This window comes from Sminthopsis crassicaudata, chromosome X (assembly GCF_048593235.1).
Source record: "Sminthopsis crassicaudata isolate SCR6 chromosome X, ASM4859323v1, whole genome shotgun sequence".
Lineage (NCBI taxonomy): Eukaryota > Metazoa > Chordata > Mammalia > Dasyuromorphia > Dasyuridae > Sminthopsis > Sminthopsis crassicaudata.
In genome coordinates this window covers 22,601,522-22,618,920 of record NC_133623.1, presented here as the reverse complement: position 1 = coordinate 22,618,920, position 17,399 = coordinate 22,601,522, and the positions used below count along the sequence as shown (strand labels likewise).

Genomic DNA, 17,399 nt, shown 5'->3' with positions numbered 1-17,399 from the left:
GGAGAAGGGAGGGAGAAAAATTTGGAACATAAGATTTTGCAAGGGGGAATGTTGAAACCTACCTTTGCAAATATTTTGAAAATAGAAAGCTAATATTTTTTTTTAAAGAAGATGTTATTTTTGTTTAGAGAACTAACTTTAGAAAACAGAGGAGGGGGCCCACATCTGAGAGAGGCCTCAGCCTCACCTGACTGAGTCTAATTGTTGTGAACTACTCTTATCAAGCTCCATCCATCTCAGTTTTAACAATAATTTCCTTAAAAGGAGAATTTGTACAGCCACAAGACCTCCCCCCCACATCTGAAATGCTCAGTTTTCTAGCTCCCAGTCATTCACTGGAGTAAACAAATCCAAAGCTAGAGAACTTCTTTCCCTCCTTCAACTCCCAGAAGTAGCATTTTGAAAATTTAAGATCTGCTGCAGAATCCCATTGCAGGAGCTACTCATATCTTTATAGCAATCGATCAAAGAATCATGGCATCTCAGAGTTGGAAAGGACCTCAGAGGCCATCTAGTCCAACCTATAACTAAACAAGGATTCCTTCCACATCACACTTGACAAGTGGTCATTAACCCTTCATCTGAAAGGCTTCTAGTGAGGGTGAACTCACTCCTCCTGAGGCTGCCTATTCCACTTTTGGCCAGCTCTAATTGCTACCAAGTTTTTTTTCTCGACATCAGGCCAAAATTTCAGTCTTTGTATCTGCTACTTATTACTCCCAGTTCTGGCCTCTGAGGCCAAACAGAACAAATCAATTCCTTCTTTCACTTGACTTGAAGACAGCCATCAGGTCTCCCCTAAATCTTTTTTTTTTCTCCAGGCTAAACATCCCCAGTTCCTTCTAGCATGGCATAGTCCCAAAGCCCTTTGCCATCTGGTTGCCCTCCAGCTTCCAGTGCTCCCGATTTTCCAGATGTAGTGTACCCCGGGCCAAGCACAGAAAAGACTGCAACCTCCCTCGCCTTGGGCACTGTGTCTCAGTTAGAGTGCCACTTAAGACTGCGTTTGCTCTTTTGGCCACCATATTAACTTTGCAGTCCACTAAAGCTTAGAAGTCTTCTTCAAATATGCAGCCACACTCCCCCATCATGTACTTGGGACACTGATTTTTTTTAAACTGAGTATAAAATGTACATTCAGGCCTATCAAATCTATGCAATTGAAGCATCATCTATCCTACATCTCTTCACTACCCCCCCACCCACAAGAATAGCGTGAGTGATTTGGGTAAAATGCTTTGCTAAAATATGAGTTAATTGTATCTATAGCATCCTCCTGAATAGCTGATGGATAGTAAATTTTTTTGCTCACAAAATCCTGCCTGTTTTCCTTCTCATGTTTTCAATAAGGATCGCCTCAAACACATGCACAGACCATTTTCAAGGACTTTCTAGGCTTCAGAAAACAAACATGGGAGTCAGTAGTTACAGATGGCTTCTCAGTCAGTGTCTCTGCTAATCTGTCCTTTTGTTTGTTTGTCCTTTTCTATTCTCTTGAAGCTTTTCCCTCTTTGAGATAAAATCTGAAGGGGCTAGAGAAAGCAAGTGTTCCAAAAATCTCATTTAAAAGACAAGGAGCCCAAGGCCCAGAGAATCCAAATGACAAGGCTATAGAGCCAACTGGTAGCAAAGTTAGGTCTAGAACCCACATGTCTCCTCTATGCTTCTCACCCACATGCTTTCTTTCTGTCCTACACAAACTCCAAAAGACACCCAACTCTGCTGCAGGACAAAATTTAACTATAGATCGGGGCTTTTGAGCCAGTATCTAATCAGGAAGAATATGTAATGTCAAAGGTCAAGTCCAACTAGCACCTGGGTAGAAACTACCTCTCCATCTCTAACAAGGGGTCACTGAGCCTCTGCTCAAAGAAGTCCAGGGATCTGAAACTCAACTCCGGTGGCAGTTTGTTCCAGTATGGGGCAGCTCTGTTAGCACTTTTTCCCATCTAAGTCAGTTGAAATTTCTTTCTCTATAGCTTCCACCTGTTCAACCCCCTGAGGCCAAGGAGAACAAGTTTTATTTCCACCTAAGAGCTCTTCCATATTTGAGGATGACTATCCCGTCTCCCCTCAAGTCCTAATTGAGCTAAACAGTTCTACTTCTTTCCAGTGATACTCCTATTGTTGCTAGTTATCCTCTTCTGTACATGCTCTAGTCTGTCTTGGTCCCCTCTCCCTAAAACATGATGCCCAGAACTCAGCACAACACTCCAGACCATGGTCTGGACAGAGGGCAGAAAGAAGGGAACTACCATACCTCCCTAGTATCTGGATACTACACTTCTCTCTTAATGTAGCTCAAGATCATGGCAGCTTCATTTTGGCTGCCATGTCACATTGTTGATTTGTAGAGAGCTGCTTGTCTGCTAAAATCCAGGACTTTTTCATAGGTACTATTATTTTGCTATTCCTCCTCCATCCTGACTTGGATTTTAAAGATCAGCTATACAGTATAGGACTTTAAATGTATCTCTATCAAATGTCATCGAATTTAGATTCATTTTAGGTTGTCAAAAACCTGTTGGATCTCGATTCTATTATCTAATCTAGGTTGGCCATGCCTTCTAGTCTCAAGTCATTCATAAATTTGATAAGTCATTTATCTCCGTCTTTATCCGAGTCACTGATAAAAATGTTGGAAAACATGGCACTAAGAACATAGTCTAGGTCATGTGGTCCTCAACTTATCTTTCAACTACTGGTAAGTGGGAGAAAATTTACATAAACAATATCAAGAAGGCAGAGAAATTTAAAAACAAAGTCTTTTAGGAAGTTTCTATTTATTTCACATTCCTCAAAGCAGTGAATGAAGTAACTCTATTCATCTCACATTCTCTTTCACAAACATTTCAAAAATAAATCTCATTTAATCATATTTGCTCATTTGTTGATGATGTCATCACATAAACAACAGTTACCATGGACTAGGGCTATATCTGTACTGGGCCAATAATTCTGTTCTGGGCTCTTGAAGCTACTTGTTTGGCTCCAGAGAATTGAAGGAAGGAAGGAAGTTATTCAAAAGTGATTCTGTGAAGGGCCAAATATCCACAGGCCCACATACTATGGGTCATTCTGTGGAAAATAGCGTAGTTATACGGAACCTTTGTTCTACTGGTATTCATTTGAATTGAATTTTCCCTGTACCTAGTCTAAGATAGTAATATGAGTGAAGAAGATGCAAAGTCAACTGCACAATTTTCCAATATTGCTTGCTGCAAAAATCATTCTAAAAAGAAAAAAAAAGATTTTGAAAAGTACTGAGAGATACGACATCATGGAACATAAGCACTGCAATGAACCATGTAATTCAATAAGACCATCTCTCTTATTCTGCCAGTCTTATGGGACTAGCTTAAAGTCATCCAGAAAGTGACTGAGCTGGGTCTAGAACCCATGTCTCCTGACCTGCAATCCCCTCTATGCTACTTCCTTTTGACTTTAGGTCAAAAACATCTTTTCTTGTCAAAGACTACTGAATGCAATGCACTACAGTGTTCCCGGAACAACTTTATTCCCACGTCAAAAAAAAACTCAACTGAATCAGACTAACAAGACTTGTGAGATGGGTTCCATTGGAGATAAATACAAAAATGTATCCAAAAATGTATCTGCTTATAAAACAGACCTGCTACCGTTTTTGAATAATTATTTTCCCAATTAAAAAAAAAAGATATCTTAAAACGGATTCTTCCCTTTTCTCCCTTATCTACAAAAGTTAATGTGAACAGTAAGAAAGTATCTTATGAAAAGTAATAATCTTGATGCAAAGTTCAAATATATATTCAATACATTTCTTTTTTGTCGAGGAAAAATACCATCTCTTGAGCAGCTCTTTACTATCTGTGCCATTCAAACCTTTCCTTAGCACCTCAATCTTATGACTTCACTGGCAAGTACTGAATGTACTTTGACCTTCTACAGATGTTTTATTTGCAAATGTAGATGGAGAACTAGGTATTCTTTATATTAAAAAATGAATCAAAAGAAGATTAATTGATTTTACAAGGCACATATCTCAAATGTCCATTTTCTTCTGTTCCCAAGGCAGTCTGTTGAAATATTATTGAAAAAGATGAGTTTCAAGAAACTGCAATACCTAATAACTATCGTCCATCAAGTAGGGGAAAAACATGGGAAAAGCTGCACCTATAAATACAGGCTTCTGTTTTCCTTGCCGATGTAACTAACTCACTTTGAAACCGATTTCAAATTATTCATATAGTCTATAATAGTTTATTTAGTCTGTAATAAGTATAGCACATAAATATGCACCATCAAAATAGTGCCAACCTGTTGCAGAAGGTGATACAACTATCAAACTTCAGTGGTGGTAAAATGGTAGTCTTATATCCACCAAAATGGCCCTGATCACTGGTGTACCCAAGCAAGAAGGAGGTTCACTTCAAGGTAACAACCACAAAAACAGACATTACTCAGGTATTTTGTAGTTGGCAAAGCATTTGAAATCTATGTTCTCACTTGAACTTCACTATTCCCCTGTGAGTTGGGCACTACAGCTATTATCACCATGTGACATATGAGGAAACTGAGGATCGGAAGTGGGAACTATGTTGCTTGGTGGTAGAGGTGAAATGCAAACCTCTGTCCTTCTGGACTCCAACGCTTTATCCACCACAGCAAACCGCCTCGAGTTTTGGCCTTGCTTTTTAAACTAATACAATTTCAATTTTACATGTAATTTAATAATTACCCCAAAATTAATATCAAGCAGAGTGAACAAAGGGCTCCTAAATAATCCTTTCTTACATCCTCATATTTTCAGAGGAGATTTACAGCATTATTGCAGCCTGGAGATTTATGGTCCCAACTCAGCATGGCTTCCTTCCTGTATTTGCCAAATTGTACTAATGCCCATAACATTGAGTGCAAATGAAACTAAGGAAGAATAAACACTCAAACAGATTTTTTAAAGGTATTTAACAGCTGATTTCCCAAAAGCATTTTTATAATTATTTTTAAAAGGAAAGTAAACTAGAGGTTCAAGGGGTTAGCTTAATGATCCTCCCTCCTTCCCACTCTTTCCTTGAACATGACTCCTTATACTTTCTTTGTTTGAAAATGGTTTAATGTTCCAGATAGTGGTTATTACTTCTTTATTAGGTTTCTTAGACACCCTAAGATGACTCAGGTCTCTTTTTCGTGAAATTGGAGATATGTTGTGATAGAACTTGGACAATAGTTTGTCATGTTCAAATCAGGCAAGCTTTACTTTCAACAGCAAGATTCTCTCAGGATTTAAATAACACAAAATATAATTTTAAGGGCTCTAAGAAGTTGGTGTATGCAGAGGAGAGCAAGAGGAAATGAAGAAGGATTCAAACCAAAGTGAAATAAATTTGATTGGTTTTCAAAATTGGGTGTCTTAACAAAAAGAGAAAAGGAGTTCATTGGGCAAAGTTAGGCTTAATGGTACAAAGCCCACTGCTGACTTTCCGAAGTAGAGTTCCCATCTAGCAGTTTGAATTCTCTTGGTGGAGCCTGCAGGCCTTCCCAAGCTGTGGACCTTGCTCTCAGAACTTCCTGCATTTTCCAGCTCTCTTCCCATATTCAGTTCATTTAATGCTATTCCATTGACTGAATTAGATAATCAATCATTGAATACTCACAAAAAAAAAAATGTTTAGGGATACAAATACAAAAACAAAACAAAACAAAACAAAACAAAAAACCCAAACCAACCATGGAAACAGGAAATCCAGTCCTCTTCCTCTGAAAGTACAGAAAGGCTACAATTTGGTGAGAAACGGTCCAGGTAAAACATCTTAAGGACACCCATATCCACTGCCATCTTTTGCCCAAATCATCCAGGTAGGAAGCCAGTCTGAATGGCTGCCACACCAAAGCTCAGTTTTCTATAATGAGCCCGTTTCCGTGCCACAGCCAACTTTCTCATGCTGCTTTGATAATATGGGTGCAACAAATTTGATTAAATAAGAAATCTTCATTGCCAGATGTGCTCACAAGTCACTGTCCATTTAGCAGTCAATCTATTTAACAAAGGCTTCCTTTTGGTATGGTGCCTATATACAGAAATTATATGCAAATACAACACACGATAACACATTCTTAATAAAGCTTGACGTGTTCTTCAAGATGTGTTGGGGTGGGAATGGGGGTGGAAGTAGGGGAGGGAGCTATTGCTTTATAGTGCTTTCGTGAAAAACTGGAGAGCTATGGGCATGCAAGTTAGCAATTTCTCTGGAGCTCTCATCCTCAAGACTCAGTCCTCAGTGCAAACCAGAACTGAGTATCTAGGCCTTAGAAAGATGCCAAACAGAAGCACAGTGAGGGAATGAAGAGGTTAGCAGAGAGGTTCAAAAGAAAAGAGGTAGAGACAGGGATGTTAGTTAAGTCAGATCATTCAGGGAACAGGAGAAGAAAAGGAGAGAGAAGAGATTGAGGGTAATTAGACTGGGAGGAATCTGAGTGGATTAAGGGCTGGAGAGAACAGAGCATCAAGGTTTATTGTCTATAGAACTGATGGGGAGAGGGACCAGTCACCCCATCTAGCATTCCCAAATCTCTGTAATACAATGCAAATGTTTCTCGAATCTGATTACTGAAAACCAGAGGAGGACCAAAAGAGAGATGGGTATAACCTGAGGGTTTATTAGGCTCCCCTGAACATTCAAATACAAAGTGATAGGAGAAACTATTTAACAAAGATTAGAAATTCCTTCTAATTTTAGTCCCAATCAAGATTCAATTGTTAAGCCAAATTAGCTGGCACCAATCAGACCCAGGAAAACTTACCAATTAAGAGTTTATGAAAATGATTTTCCAGCTGTAACAACCTGTTGCAAGACTTTCTTAGGTATGCTGATTGCAGTATTTTTTTAAAGGTTACCATTATTTGGTGGAATTTGTAAACATTGTGCAAATATTACTTCAAAATATAGCCTCTGAGGTAAAACAATCTTAATGAAGTTCTATATTCCCAGCATTACAAAACCAGGGCAGTTTTCTACATGGCATTCCTAACAACAATAAGGAAGGTATGACCCGCTTGCTGCTTTATATAAAAATTTACTTACTGCTCTTTTTCTAGAACACCCTGTAATCCAAGGCACAGTAAGGTTTCCTGAAATCTGTGGAAACAACAAATGGAGTCTCGGTCAGGTAGACATTGACACGGGTGGGAGGTAGATCAACATGAAAGAGATGGGTCTATTTCCAGAGCACATCCCCTATGCCAACCAAAGTGATTCCTTCATTTACCCCAAGAGATCTAAAGGACTTTCTTAATTTTAGAAGGGAGGTGACAAGGTCCCCCTAGAAATTTAGAAATATTTTCATAACATTGCATTGTGGAATTATTTGGGCAACTGAGGAAACAGGCTGGTTTTGTTTTAATTCTATACACAATAAAGTTATTAAAAACAAAAGCAAAAATATGGCAGAAATTATAGACATGTGCTCCACAGTATTGAGAAAGATGACCTCAGTTTACTTTTCAGAATCGTCACTGGACTGACCCTACACAAGTATTTTTTCCAAGTATTCTTGGAAGTGAAGTTTTGCTCAAACAATAAAATATCTCAAAGTCCCCACTCCCACCCTTCTACCAAAAAAAAAAAAAATCACAGAAAGAGATTATCATCCAAATGGTTATAGTTGGTAGAAGTAAGTTTACTCCTCTTTTAGGAAATGCTACAATCCCTTTTCTCAGAGATTCATTAACTTCAAGAAAGTTTCAACTACAGAAAAGACCTATGAATAGAGAGAAGGGGGAAGGGAAATATGAGTCAGAGGCATAATTCTTCCATGTCAAATTTCTCTAGAGAGAAGAACACTTCTCTAAAAAGACCTGTCACATTCGGGTGCTCAATGCTGATAAAGAGGTTTTAGATAATACCATCACCTTACTCTTAAACAGGGCTTTCAGAGAGCTCAGGCCACTTCAAATTTCTGCAAATGAACTGCAATCATTTCCCATGAATGTAAAGGGACTCAGAGCTTTAATTACAGTTGGGAGGGGTAGGTGAAGAGGATTCATTTGACCCATTATGGCTGTTGAGGACGAATTTCTCAACCCACTCTCAACTGCCCCCACTGACCTACAGAAAAGATAACTGAATGCAAGCTGCCAAATCCCATTAGATAGGATAATAGTCCAACTCTGAAAAGAACTGACCAATGCATCCCACCACTGTCACCTGGAAAGTGGGAGGAGGGGGAGAATAGCACTCCAAAGCTGGCCCCAGGGAATGTGGGTGGGTAAACTAGAATTTATAGAGAAGCCACCAAGTACCAGGAAGTTGCAGGACTAAGACCGGGGATACAAAGAAAGGCAACGCAAAGAAACAATCAAGGAAAGGTAAGGATAAAAGTGCTCTACTCTAGAACAGCACCAAGCACATAACTTAGCCCCAGGACAACCTTAGGCTCGAGGCACCTTAGGGTCCCTAGGGTACACCATCAAAGGCTGAACTCAAACTGGTCGGGAGTTTTCTTAGCCAGGCAGAGCCAGAACCAAACTTTTCTCTGTAGATGCAAGAGCTGTCTATCAGGAAAAGCCATTCTTTTTGATAAATTATACCCAGGGCTGGTCCATTATATCTACCGACAAGAAAACTGCCTCTTGGAGATGTGAGAGAGTGCCTGTGTACAATAATTCAAACATTGGGAAAAAACCATTACTGTGCCTGTGCTACCAGGACTGTGATCTGTCTTTAAGATAATAATAGGCAAATCACATTAGGCTACTCAGCAGCCATTCATTCTACAAACAGTGAAGTGCTTGCTTTGGTAAAATCCTGGGCTGAGCTAAGGGAGACAGTTGAGTTAAGACATGCTTATTTTCATGGGGTTTACAATACAGCAGGATGACATGAGCCCCAAACATAATTCTAACACAAAATGTTCCATGCTTGGTACAACAGAGTACTTAGCACATGATGTGTAAGGTCATTGCCAGCTGGGAACATCAAGAAAAACTTCATGGAAGACATGGCCTGAGGTTTTAAAACACTTTTAAAAGCATGGACAGGAGCTTAAAAGAAGAGGAAGGAAGGAAGAGGACATGTTCTAGCCATAGAGAAGACAATGAGAGAAGTGCGAGACACAAGACAGCTCAGGGCGCAGAGAGATGGCAATTCAGTTAAAGAGTACACGTAGGAGAGTGATCTGAGATAGGCTGGAAAGAGACATGGAAATGTCAGGCAAAAAAGTTCAAACTTGATTCAGAAGGCAAGAGGGAATCAATGAATATCTGGGGGGAAGAGCCATATGAGGAGATCCATAGATAGAAAAGATTATGCTGGCGGCATAGGAAGGATGGATTGAAGGGGAAGAGAAAAGAGAGGCTAGGGGAAGCTAGGGGATGCTACAGTGGAAAGAGGATTGGCCCTGAAGTCAGGAAGATTTATCTTCTGGAGTTCAGACCTGGCCTCAGACGTTTCCTAGCTGGGTGACCCTATTCAAGTCACTTAATCCTGTTTGCCTCAGGGGAGCTGGAGGAGGAAATTGCATCCAAAATGTTTGCCAAGAAAATCTCAAATGGGGTCACGAAGAATTGGCCACTGAAAGGAAAGAATAACACAGAGCCAGTAGGAATAGGGAAGGAAATGGATGGGAGATATATTGCAGGGGTGGAATCAACTGGCCATGATAAATGACTTAACAGAGGAGGTGAAGGTGAGTTTTGAAAACCTTCCTATAAGTACTCTATCCCCTAGCTTCTCAAATTGTGGTTTGTGATCCCCTCATTGTTTATTATCAGTTAATGTTTGATTTGTATATATATTTTATAGACCTGTGGTCACATAAAATTTGTTTGGGCGAAAAGGGGTCAAGAGTGGCAAAAGCTTAAGAGGTCCTGCTCTATCCTACCCCTACTATGTGATGTCCCCAATTCTTAGTCAGTTTGCATATGTGCTCAGTAAATCAAGCTAACTAAAATATAAGGCAAAAATTATCACTAAATCAATCAAGAGACATTTACTAAGCATCTACTAGGTGCCATGTACTGTGCTCAGTAATGGAAAGTACAAAGGTGAAAGGAAGTTTGCTGAAAGGAAAGCAATCGATATCTAGCATTCTTGAGCTAAATAAAAATGATTTGGATTTTCAACAATTTTGGATTATCTTCTCTTGGTGAGGCTAATTGAGAGCTTGCTATACATAATTGCTACTTAAAATACGTAAAACTAAATGAACTGCAAAAAACAATAACTACCGCAAGATTATACTTGAAATAATCAAAGGCACGTATATAATAAACTTGGTAATTGAATTTATATAAACAGTGACAGGGCCCGTCTGTGACTATAAAAATGTGTTTCTATGTTAAAATCAATTATGTGTAGCTAAGAAAATGGGTTAGTTCCATAAGCACTGGTCACTTCCAATGTCCCACAATTTTAAAAAAAATTACAAATACTAAGTCCACATAATAAAGTTTGGACAGAATTAAGTTCCTTCCTTTATAAAGTAGTCACCAACAGTTACCACAACAAGCAACTGTCAAATTCAATTAACCTTGGCTTTAGTTAGCCAACATGTACTTACTATGTGCTAAGTAAGCCCTGTGCCAAATGGTAAGGATACAAAAGAAAGCTCAAGCCCTTTATCCTCAAATAACTCATCATTATCAATCGCAAATAGCTATGTATAGGCAGGATATATGCAGGGAAATGGAAGGTAATCTCAGAGGGTCAGGCACATGCTAGTGGTGGCAGTGGGGAAGCAAAGGTATGAAAAAAGAAGGCTGAATCTTAAAGGAGGCCAAGAAAGAGAGGCGGTAGCAGTGAGGAGGGAGAACCCGTGAAAATTCATGGAGTCACATGCAAGGAAGAGCAAGAAGGTAAGCACTGATCATTTGATGCCTGGAATGGAGTAAATGCTATATAATCGTTAATATCATCATCGTCGTCATCATTGTAGTGGAAAGACACAAAGTATAAGAAGACTAGGAAGATAAGGAAGTTTGGCTAAATGAGGTTTAGTTATAAAACCAAAGAGACCCAAGAGCTAACAGGGAACCAGTGGAGTTTATGGAGTATGGTGATGATGGGGTCAGACCTGCGATTAGGGAGATCACTTTGGCAGTTGAATGCAGGAAGGACTAGAGTGGGGAGAAACTTGAGGCAGGGAGACCAACCAACTATTGCAGTAGCCTAGGCATGGGATGATATAGGCCCATGACAGACTGTTGGCTATCTGAACGGAAACAGGGCAAAGTATGTTACGGATGTTGTCAAAGTGGAAATGACGGGATTTAGCAACAGATCGAATGTGTGGGATGAGAAGAAAGCATCAAGGACTGACACTGAGCCTGGGTGATGAGAAGTAACAGTTAAGGGAAAGCATGGAAGACAATGGGTTTGGGGGAAAAGACAATTAGTTCTATTTTAGATATGTTCAACTGGAGTTGTCTACAGAACATCCAGTTCATGATATACAATCGGTAGTTAGTAGTGTGAGTCTGGAAGTCATGAGAGAGGTTAGAGCTGGATAGGTACGTGTCAAAAGAGCTGATAGCGGAACCAGGAGACCTAATGAGATCACCAAATAAGAGTAGAAAAGGAGCAGAAAAGAGAACATTGGACAGAGCCTCAGGGACACCCAAATCACATTTGTATTTCCATACATTCATGGTACAAATAATTTGGTAATTAAGCAGAGGAGTCAAGTTTTCAAAGTGCTTTGAAACAAACTCCCTCTCAACTACAAAGCCCCCAAACTCTGGAAGCTATGTTTTCCCCTTCTCCATAGTCACTATCTCTGGGAGACTATACACTTATTATCCAGCAAGGGTGCCATCAGTCCAAATCTTTTGGGCCGTCCCCTGCTGGAATGATATCCAGAACCAGAAGCACACACAGAAATCAGTATAATTATTTTATAGTCATTCAACACCTTCAACTGTGTTACTTTGCTCGGTCACATTATTCACCCACCTTGGCTACAAATGTTCTTTTGGCCATTTTCAAAAACTAAACTGACCCTCAAAGGACAAGAAAGCATTCAAAGGATTTAGGATTCAAAAAAAATGGGTCATCGACTCATGCCAGTTTTAACGAGGAACTCTAATCATTTAAGATTCTAGTGGAATGTAGGCTCCTTGAAGGCAGGGACTATGTCATTTAAGAAGAAATCCCTCTATACATCTTCTAGGAGCAGCCCTTAGTATGATGCAGGTGTTTGGTAAGTGTTTTCTGAATGAATGGCTATATCAGCATTTCTACTACTGCTCCAAATTGGCTGCTTTGAAGGGTTCAGTGCCTAATGTGGATATCTACAATTTGGTCACAATACTTTGATAAAAGGCACACTTCAGAGAGCATTCCTCCTTTGATCTTGAAAATTACCCAGTTGGAAAAACAATTCTGCACCTAGGTTAATTAACCCATTTTTAATATTTCAGATCCATTTATGAAAGGGGGAAAAAAGATGCTACCTGAAATATCTTTCACATTATAGGAAGTATAAAAGTAGATATCTTATTAAGTTCCGTTTCATTAAAATGGATTTGATTAACTAAAGCAATCATCAAGATTCAACTAACATCCAACCAGATAGCTGCTCACTGACTTTCTGCAACAAGAGATTCATAAATCAAAGCGTTACCTCTCTGTCAGCTACAGCTTTGGCATGAGCTGGGTATTAAAACATATCCATCACTCAGGTTTAATCTGCAGGGTTTCCTAAGCTTTTCTGAAGTGGTGTCTTTGAATCCTTAGGTTAATGAAAGAAAACGTGAATACCGCGTATAGCATAAAACCTGCTGCTAAGCATGCAGTAGGCACTCAATAAATGGGAGACTGACTGAATTCTGGATATGGTCTTGTAGTATTCACTAACTACCATATGTTGAGCGCTAAGAGAGGACATCACGTAAGAGATGAGAATCTCACGGGAGGAAAAAGGGCCTGCTCCTGGATGGGAACTGAGTATCAGTGGACAGAGGAGAAAGTTCCCTTGAGACATTTAAAAACTGTAGTTCTCCCTCTTCCCTCCATTCAGTCTTTTGGTAATGAGACTTAAGAACCCCCCAACAACAAATAATACTTTCAACACCATAGCCTCTAGCTAAACAACTCACACAGTTTTAAAGCACATTAATTTTTCTTCTGTTCAGTGATCCGTAACTAGTGCCTGGGAAACTTTAGCATCCCTGAAAGCTCTGGCAACTGACAACTAAGCTGCTTTGCAGTTTTTTTCCACATGATTTTAGCAGCTGACCTTTTACAAACCACAAGAGATAGAGATCAGGTAAATTGGAATTCCATGCTGTTTCCAATGGGATTCTAAAAGAACAATACACAATATACAAACCTCATTTTAGCAGCAGCTGCTAAAAATAATGGCAAAATTAAAGGGGAACTCAACAATACCCCATTCAGAGTGACTTTATCTCCTTATGCATTGGTTTGAGGGGTGAAAAAAAAAGGCTATAAGAACTCTGAACAGTAACTTTTCCTGAATGCATATACTATTTTATCAAATAGGATCAAATATGGCCACATTGGATACTTGTTATGGCCATTTTTGGTTTTCCTTTTTAAAAATGTACTGATCTCATCATTATCTGCTGAATTATGAGCATTTTCTTTATTAAGCAGAACTATCAAGAATCCTGAATGAGAAGTTATAACTTTTCCCCATCTAGCATCTTGTTGTTCTTGCTGCTCCTCCTTCCAGGAAGTACATCCCCTTTTATTTTCTCTAGCTTTCTCTCTTTTACCCAAAGTGGGAATTTAAACAGATTTTTTTTTAAAAGACCCAACTACAACAAAACAAAACATGCCTGGCTGCTGTCCTAAATGTAAGTGGCCTGGCAAATTCACACTGTGATTTCCTCTTTAGAGGAATAAAAACAAATAAGGATTGAAAACAGGTCTGTTTAAGACCCAAAAGTCTTGGCAAATCCAGAAACAATACTGTTTTAGCAGGTATTTCTCCCCTAAAGGAAGAAAAGAAGGAGGGATATGCCAGATACTACAGGTATAACCTACAGTTCCTTTCTCCACCCCACACCCCACCATGGTTCTGAAGGTTGGCCCAAACCGGGAACCTCCACCATCTGGACTTCTTTGAGGTCTTTTCCTTTAATTTCCACCAGATAATCTTTTTTTCTTCAAGAGAGTCCTTATCAAGCCTTCAGTGCTATTCTCCTGGCTAATCTAAGCAGCCAGGGGCAAAGCTGAAGCAATGACGGGGAGGGGGGGGGAAAGACACATCTCTTTTTGCACATTGGGACGGGGAATATATTGCCAAAAATATGATATTCAGAGTATCCCTCAAGTCAGCATAGTTTTAAGTTCCAAACTATTAAAGCTTCAAACAGCACTGACTTTGGAGGGGTCCTATATGGCTAGCACCTTTGCACATAGGTTATGGAAACAGAACTGGCAAGTACAAGCAAGGTGGGGTAGCTTGTCAATGATTGCTTCTGTGCAGATGCTGTGCACGGTGAGACACATGAGCTAGGTGCACATCTAGGTAAATGGGAGAGAAACAGAGGGGGGTGCTGGGCTTGGAATGGGGAACAGAGGGGCAGCTAGATCAGCGTGCTATTGCCCAGGCAACACCTGAAGAACAAGATTGTGGTCCTCTAGAACAGAGGTGTTGACCCCAGATTCAAATGGAATTGGAAAATATTTAAAGGTAATAACAGCTACCACTTCTTTAGTGCCTACTGTAAATCAGGCCCTGTGCTAGGTACTCTATAGATAGAATCTCATTTGCTCTCACAAAAACCTGGGGAGGTAAGGGCTATTATGATCCCCATTTTACAGATGGGGAAACTGAGGTAAACAGCAGTTAGATGCCTTGCCCAGGATTACACAGCTAGTAAGTGTCTGAAGACGGATTTGAACTCACAAGGAGGACTCTTCCTGACTCCAGGCCCAGCGCTCTATCCACAGTGTCATCTAGCTATCCCAAAATAAAATACATACAAAGATAATGTTATATCGACAATGTTAATAATATGTGGTTTTCTAAGTCAATATGCACCCTGCAGGGCTATACTTCTATTTCCAAAATGTTTGGGAACTGAGGGGAAAATCTGTGTGAGAATCACACTGGACAAAAAGGTGTGGAGAGGGAAGACGTCCACCTGGGACCTAGAAGGCCCTTCGAAAGGACCGAAAGAAGCAACTTTTCTGTGTGTGTCTTTAAAGGCCCATATGAAATAGAGGAAGATGTAATAACAAGATGTACTTAAGTCCACAAATACTGGACAGAGTAGGAACAGACTACCAAAACACTGTCACTAATGAGGATGCTTTGTGTTTATAAAGTGCCTTTTAGAGGGACTCAAAGTGCTTTCCTTCCATTAGCTCATAAGATCTAATGAAATCCCTGAGATGGGAATGCAGTAAGTTCAAAGCCAAAATAAGAATAGCAATAATAAATCTTGAATTTATATAGCACCTTGCCTCCAAAAGCTCTAAGCTCTTCACATAGATGGTCATTAATTATTCATCTTTAATCAGCACAGTAAGCCTATCTATGATATACAGATGGCTTGACATTGAGGAGAACTGCACAGTGAGTCAAACTCCTGGGCCCGATGTGACTGCACGTCTCCCCCAAAGGCGTGGATTCTATCTAGGGTAAGACCAGAGAGTCTTCAAGATGGAACACCCCCAAGCCAAAGCACCCTGTCACCACAGTAGGTTCTGAGGCCTGCTGGGGATTATTGTTTCTGAAGCTGACAGAACTTCAAGATGGGACCGAGGCAGATCTGATGCCAAATTCTCTGGTTCCCTTGGATGTCTTACAATCTGTACACAGCATGGCACACTGGAAAGAATGCTACTCCTGGAAGCAGGGGGATGTAGAATTGAATTCTGTCATGACCAGTGACTATCTCTAGGACAGGGTCAAGTTATTTGATTTCTTCAATCCCTCAGTTTCCTCATTTGTAAATGATAACCAGAGTCCCTGCCTCAGGGTTGTTGAGAAATTCAAATGAGCTAATCATTGTCTCCCAAGAAGGGTTGTAGGTATGCTCAAATTTGATTAAATATTTTTAAAGTGAGGAGAGATGAAAGAAAAGTACTACTACACAGATGCTAGAACCAGAATGGAAGTGACATGTATCATGTACCCATCCACCCACCAGACAAACAATTCTGAGTGTTAAGTGTGTGCATACCATTGGGTTCTGGGAATAATGGCAGAGCCAGGAGATCCATCTAGAGCACTCTCTTTCATACAGTAAGTATTCGTTATCTATTCACAATTTTATTAGCCATCATGCCGCAGAAAGATGCTGGGCACTTTCCTCATCAGATTTCATGGAACTCAGAACTACCTATTCTGGCGGTTAGGGCAGGATACCTGCTGATATGCCAAGCTCTGAGTTTTCATCCATATATAAACACTGAAGAAGAAGAGGGATGGAACAGTTTTTCCTCACTAGGACTAGGAAGACAAAATGATCTCATGACATAGGTGCAAATGGCCTAGCATCATCTTAGGTACAGAAAGGCATCATGGCTCCAGAAAGAAGCAATTTCCAAAGCAGCTTTGGGGCAGGTATAGAATGAGGAAGTCCATGACCAAGTCTCTCAGAGATGTAGCTAACTAGCAAATGGCCTAATGAAGTAACAAGAAAAAACAAGATCAATTCTGGACCTCAGTGTTCCTTTAATTTGTATAATTTCCTATAGATGTATGTTCTTATATAAACTAGTCTGATAAACATTTATCATGATGGCTTTCTGGAACAGATATCAATAGTTTCTCATCAGCCCTCAGGGACTAGTAGGAAAATTGAAATCATCTTTGCATTGTATTTGAACACAGCACCCATCCATGTGGTGGTGACTATCTAAATTGCAGGCATAGGCCTTATTAAAGCAGATTTCTTCATCTTAATTTGGCTCTGGACATCTCTGGGATTTTGCCCTTTTCAGAATTTTCAAATTTTTAAAAGATTAAAATACAGAGCATTGCAAAAGAAACCAGTTCCATTGAAATATGGTTAGCAGAACTTGTTTTTTCCTCAAAAATTCATGGCCCCCAGGCTATGGACCCTTGCCTTAAAGGAACAATCCAGGTTAAAGAGGATGTAACTAGCTAATTCAATCCAATTTTAGTGACAGAAAGCTTTGTACTTCCCATAAGGCTGCCACCATTTCCTGACAAATCAACCACATTTCAAACCTTATGGGAAATCTGCCAAAGTGTTAAAATGACTATCTTCAATGGAAAAAAGTCAGCATTTCTAAAAAGGGCAGAGGAAATACAAGATTCTCCAGGATATGACACCAAAACACCAAGCCTTGAAGAGAAAAAAAATTCTCAAGATGTCTCCAAACTATGAGATATTTGACCCAAAACTCAATCTGAGGAATGATCAAAAGTAAAGAGACTTTGATACTTTTGTCAAGAAAACCCACACAGACAAAAAGACA

The 17,399-nt window shown here is 39.8% G+C and overlaps 1 protein-coding gene across 1 annotated transcript in view; it reads right to left on the bottom strand.

Moving 5' to 3' along the window:
* Positions 1-17,399, bottom strand: part of HDX (highly divergent homeobox) — a 102,050-nt gene that overhangs the window by 49,901 nt on the left and 34,750 nt on the right. The window contains 1 exon segment of the mRNA XM_074278324.1: positions 7,062-7,115. Within this exon segment, the coding sequence (XP_074134425.1) occupies positions 7,062-7,115 (54 nt within the window).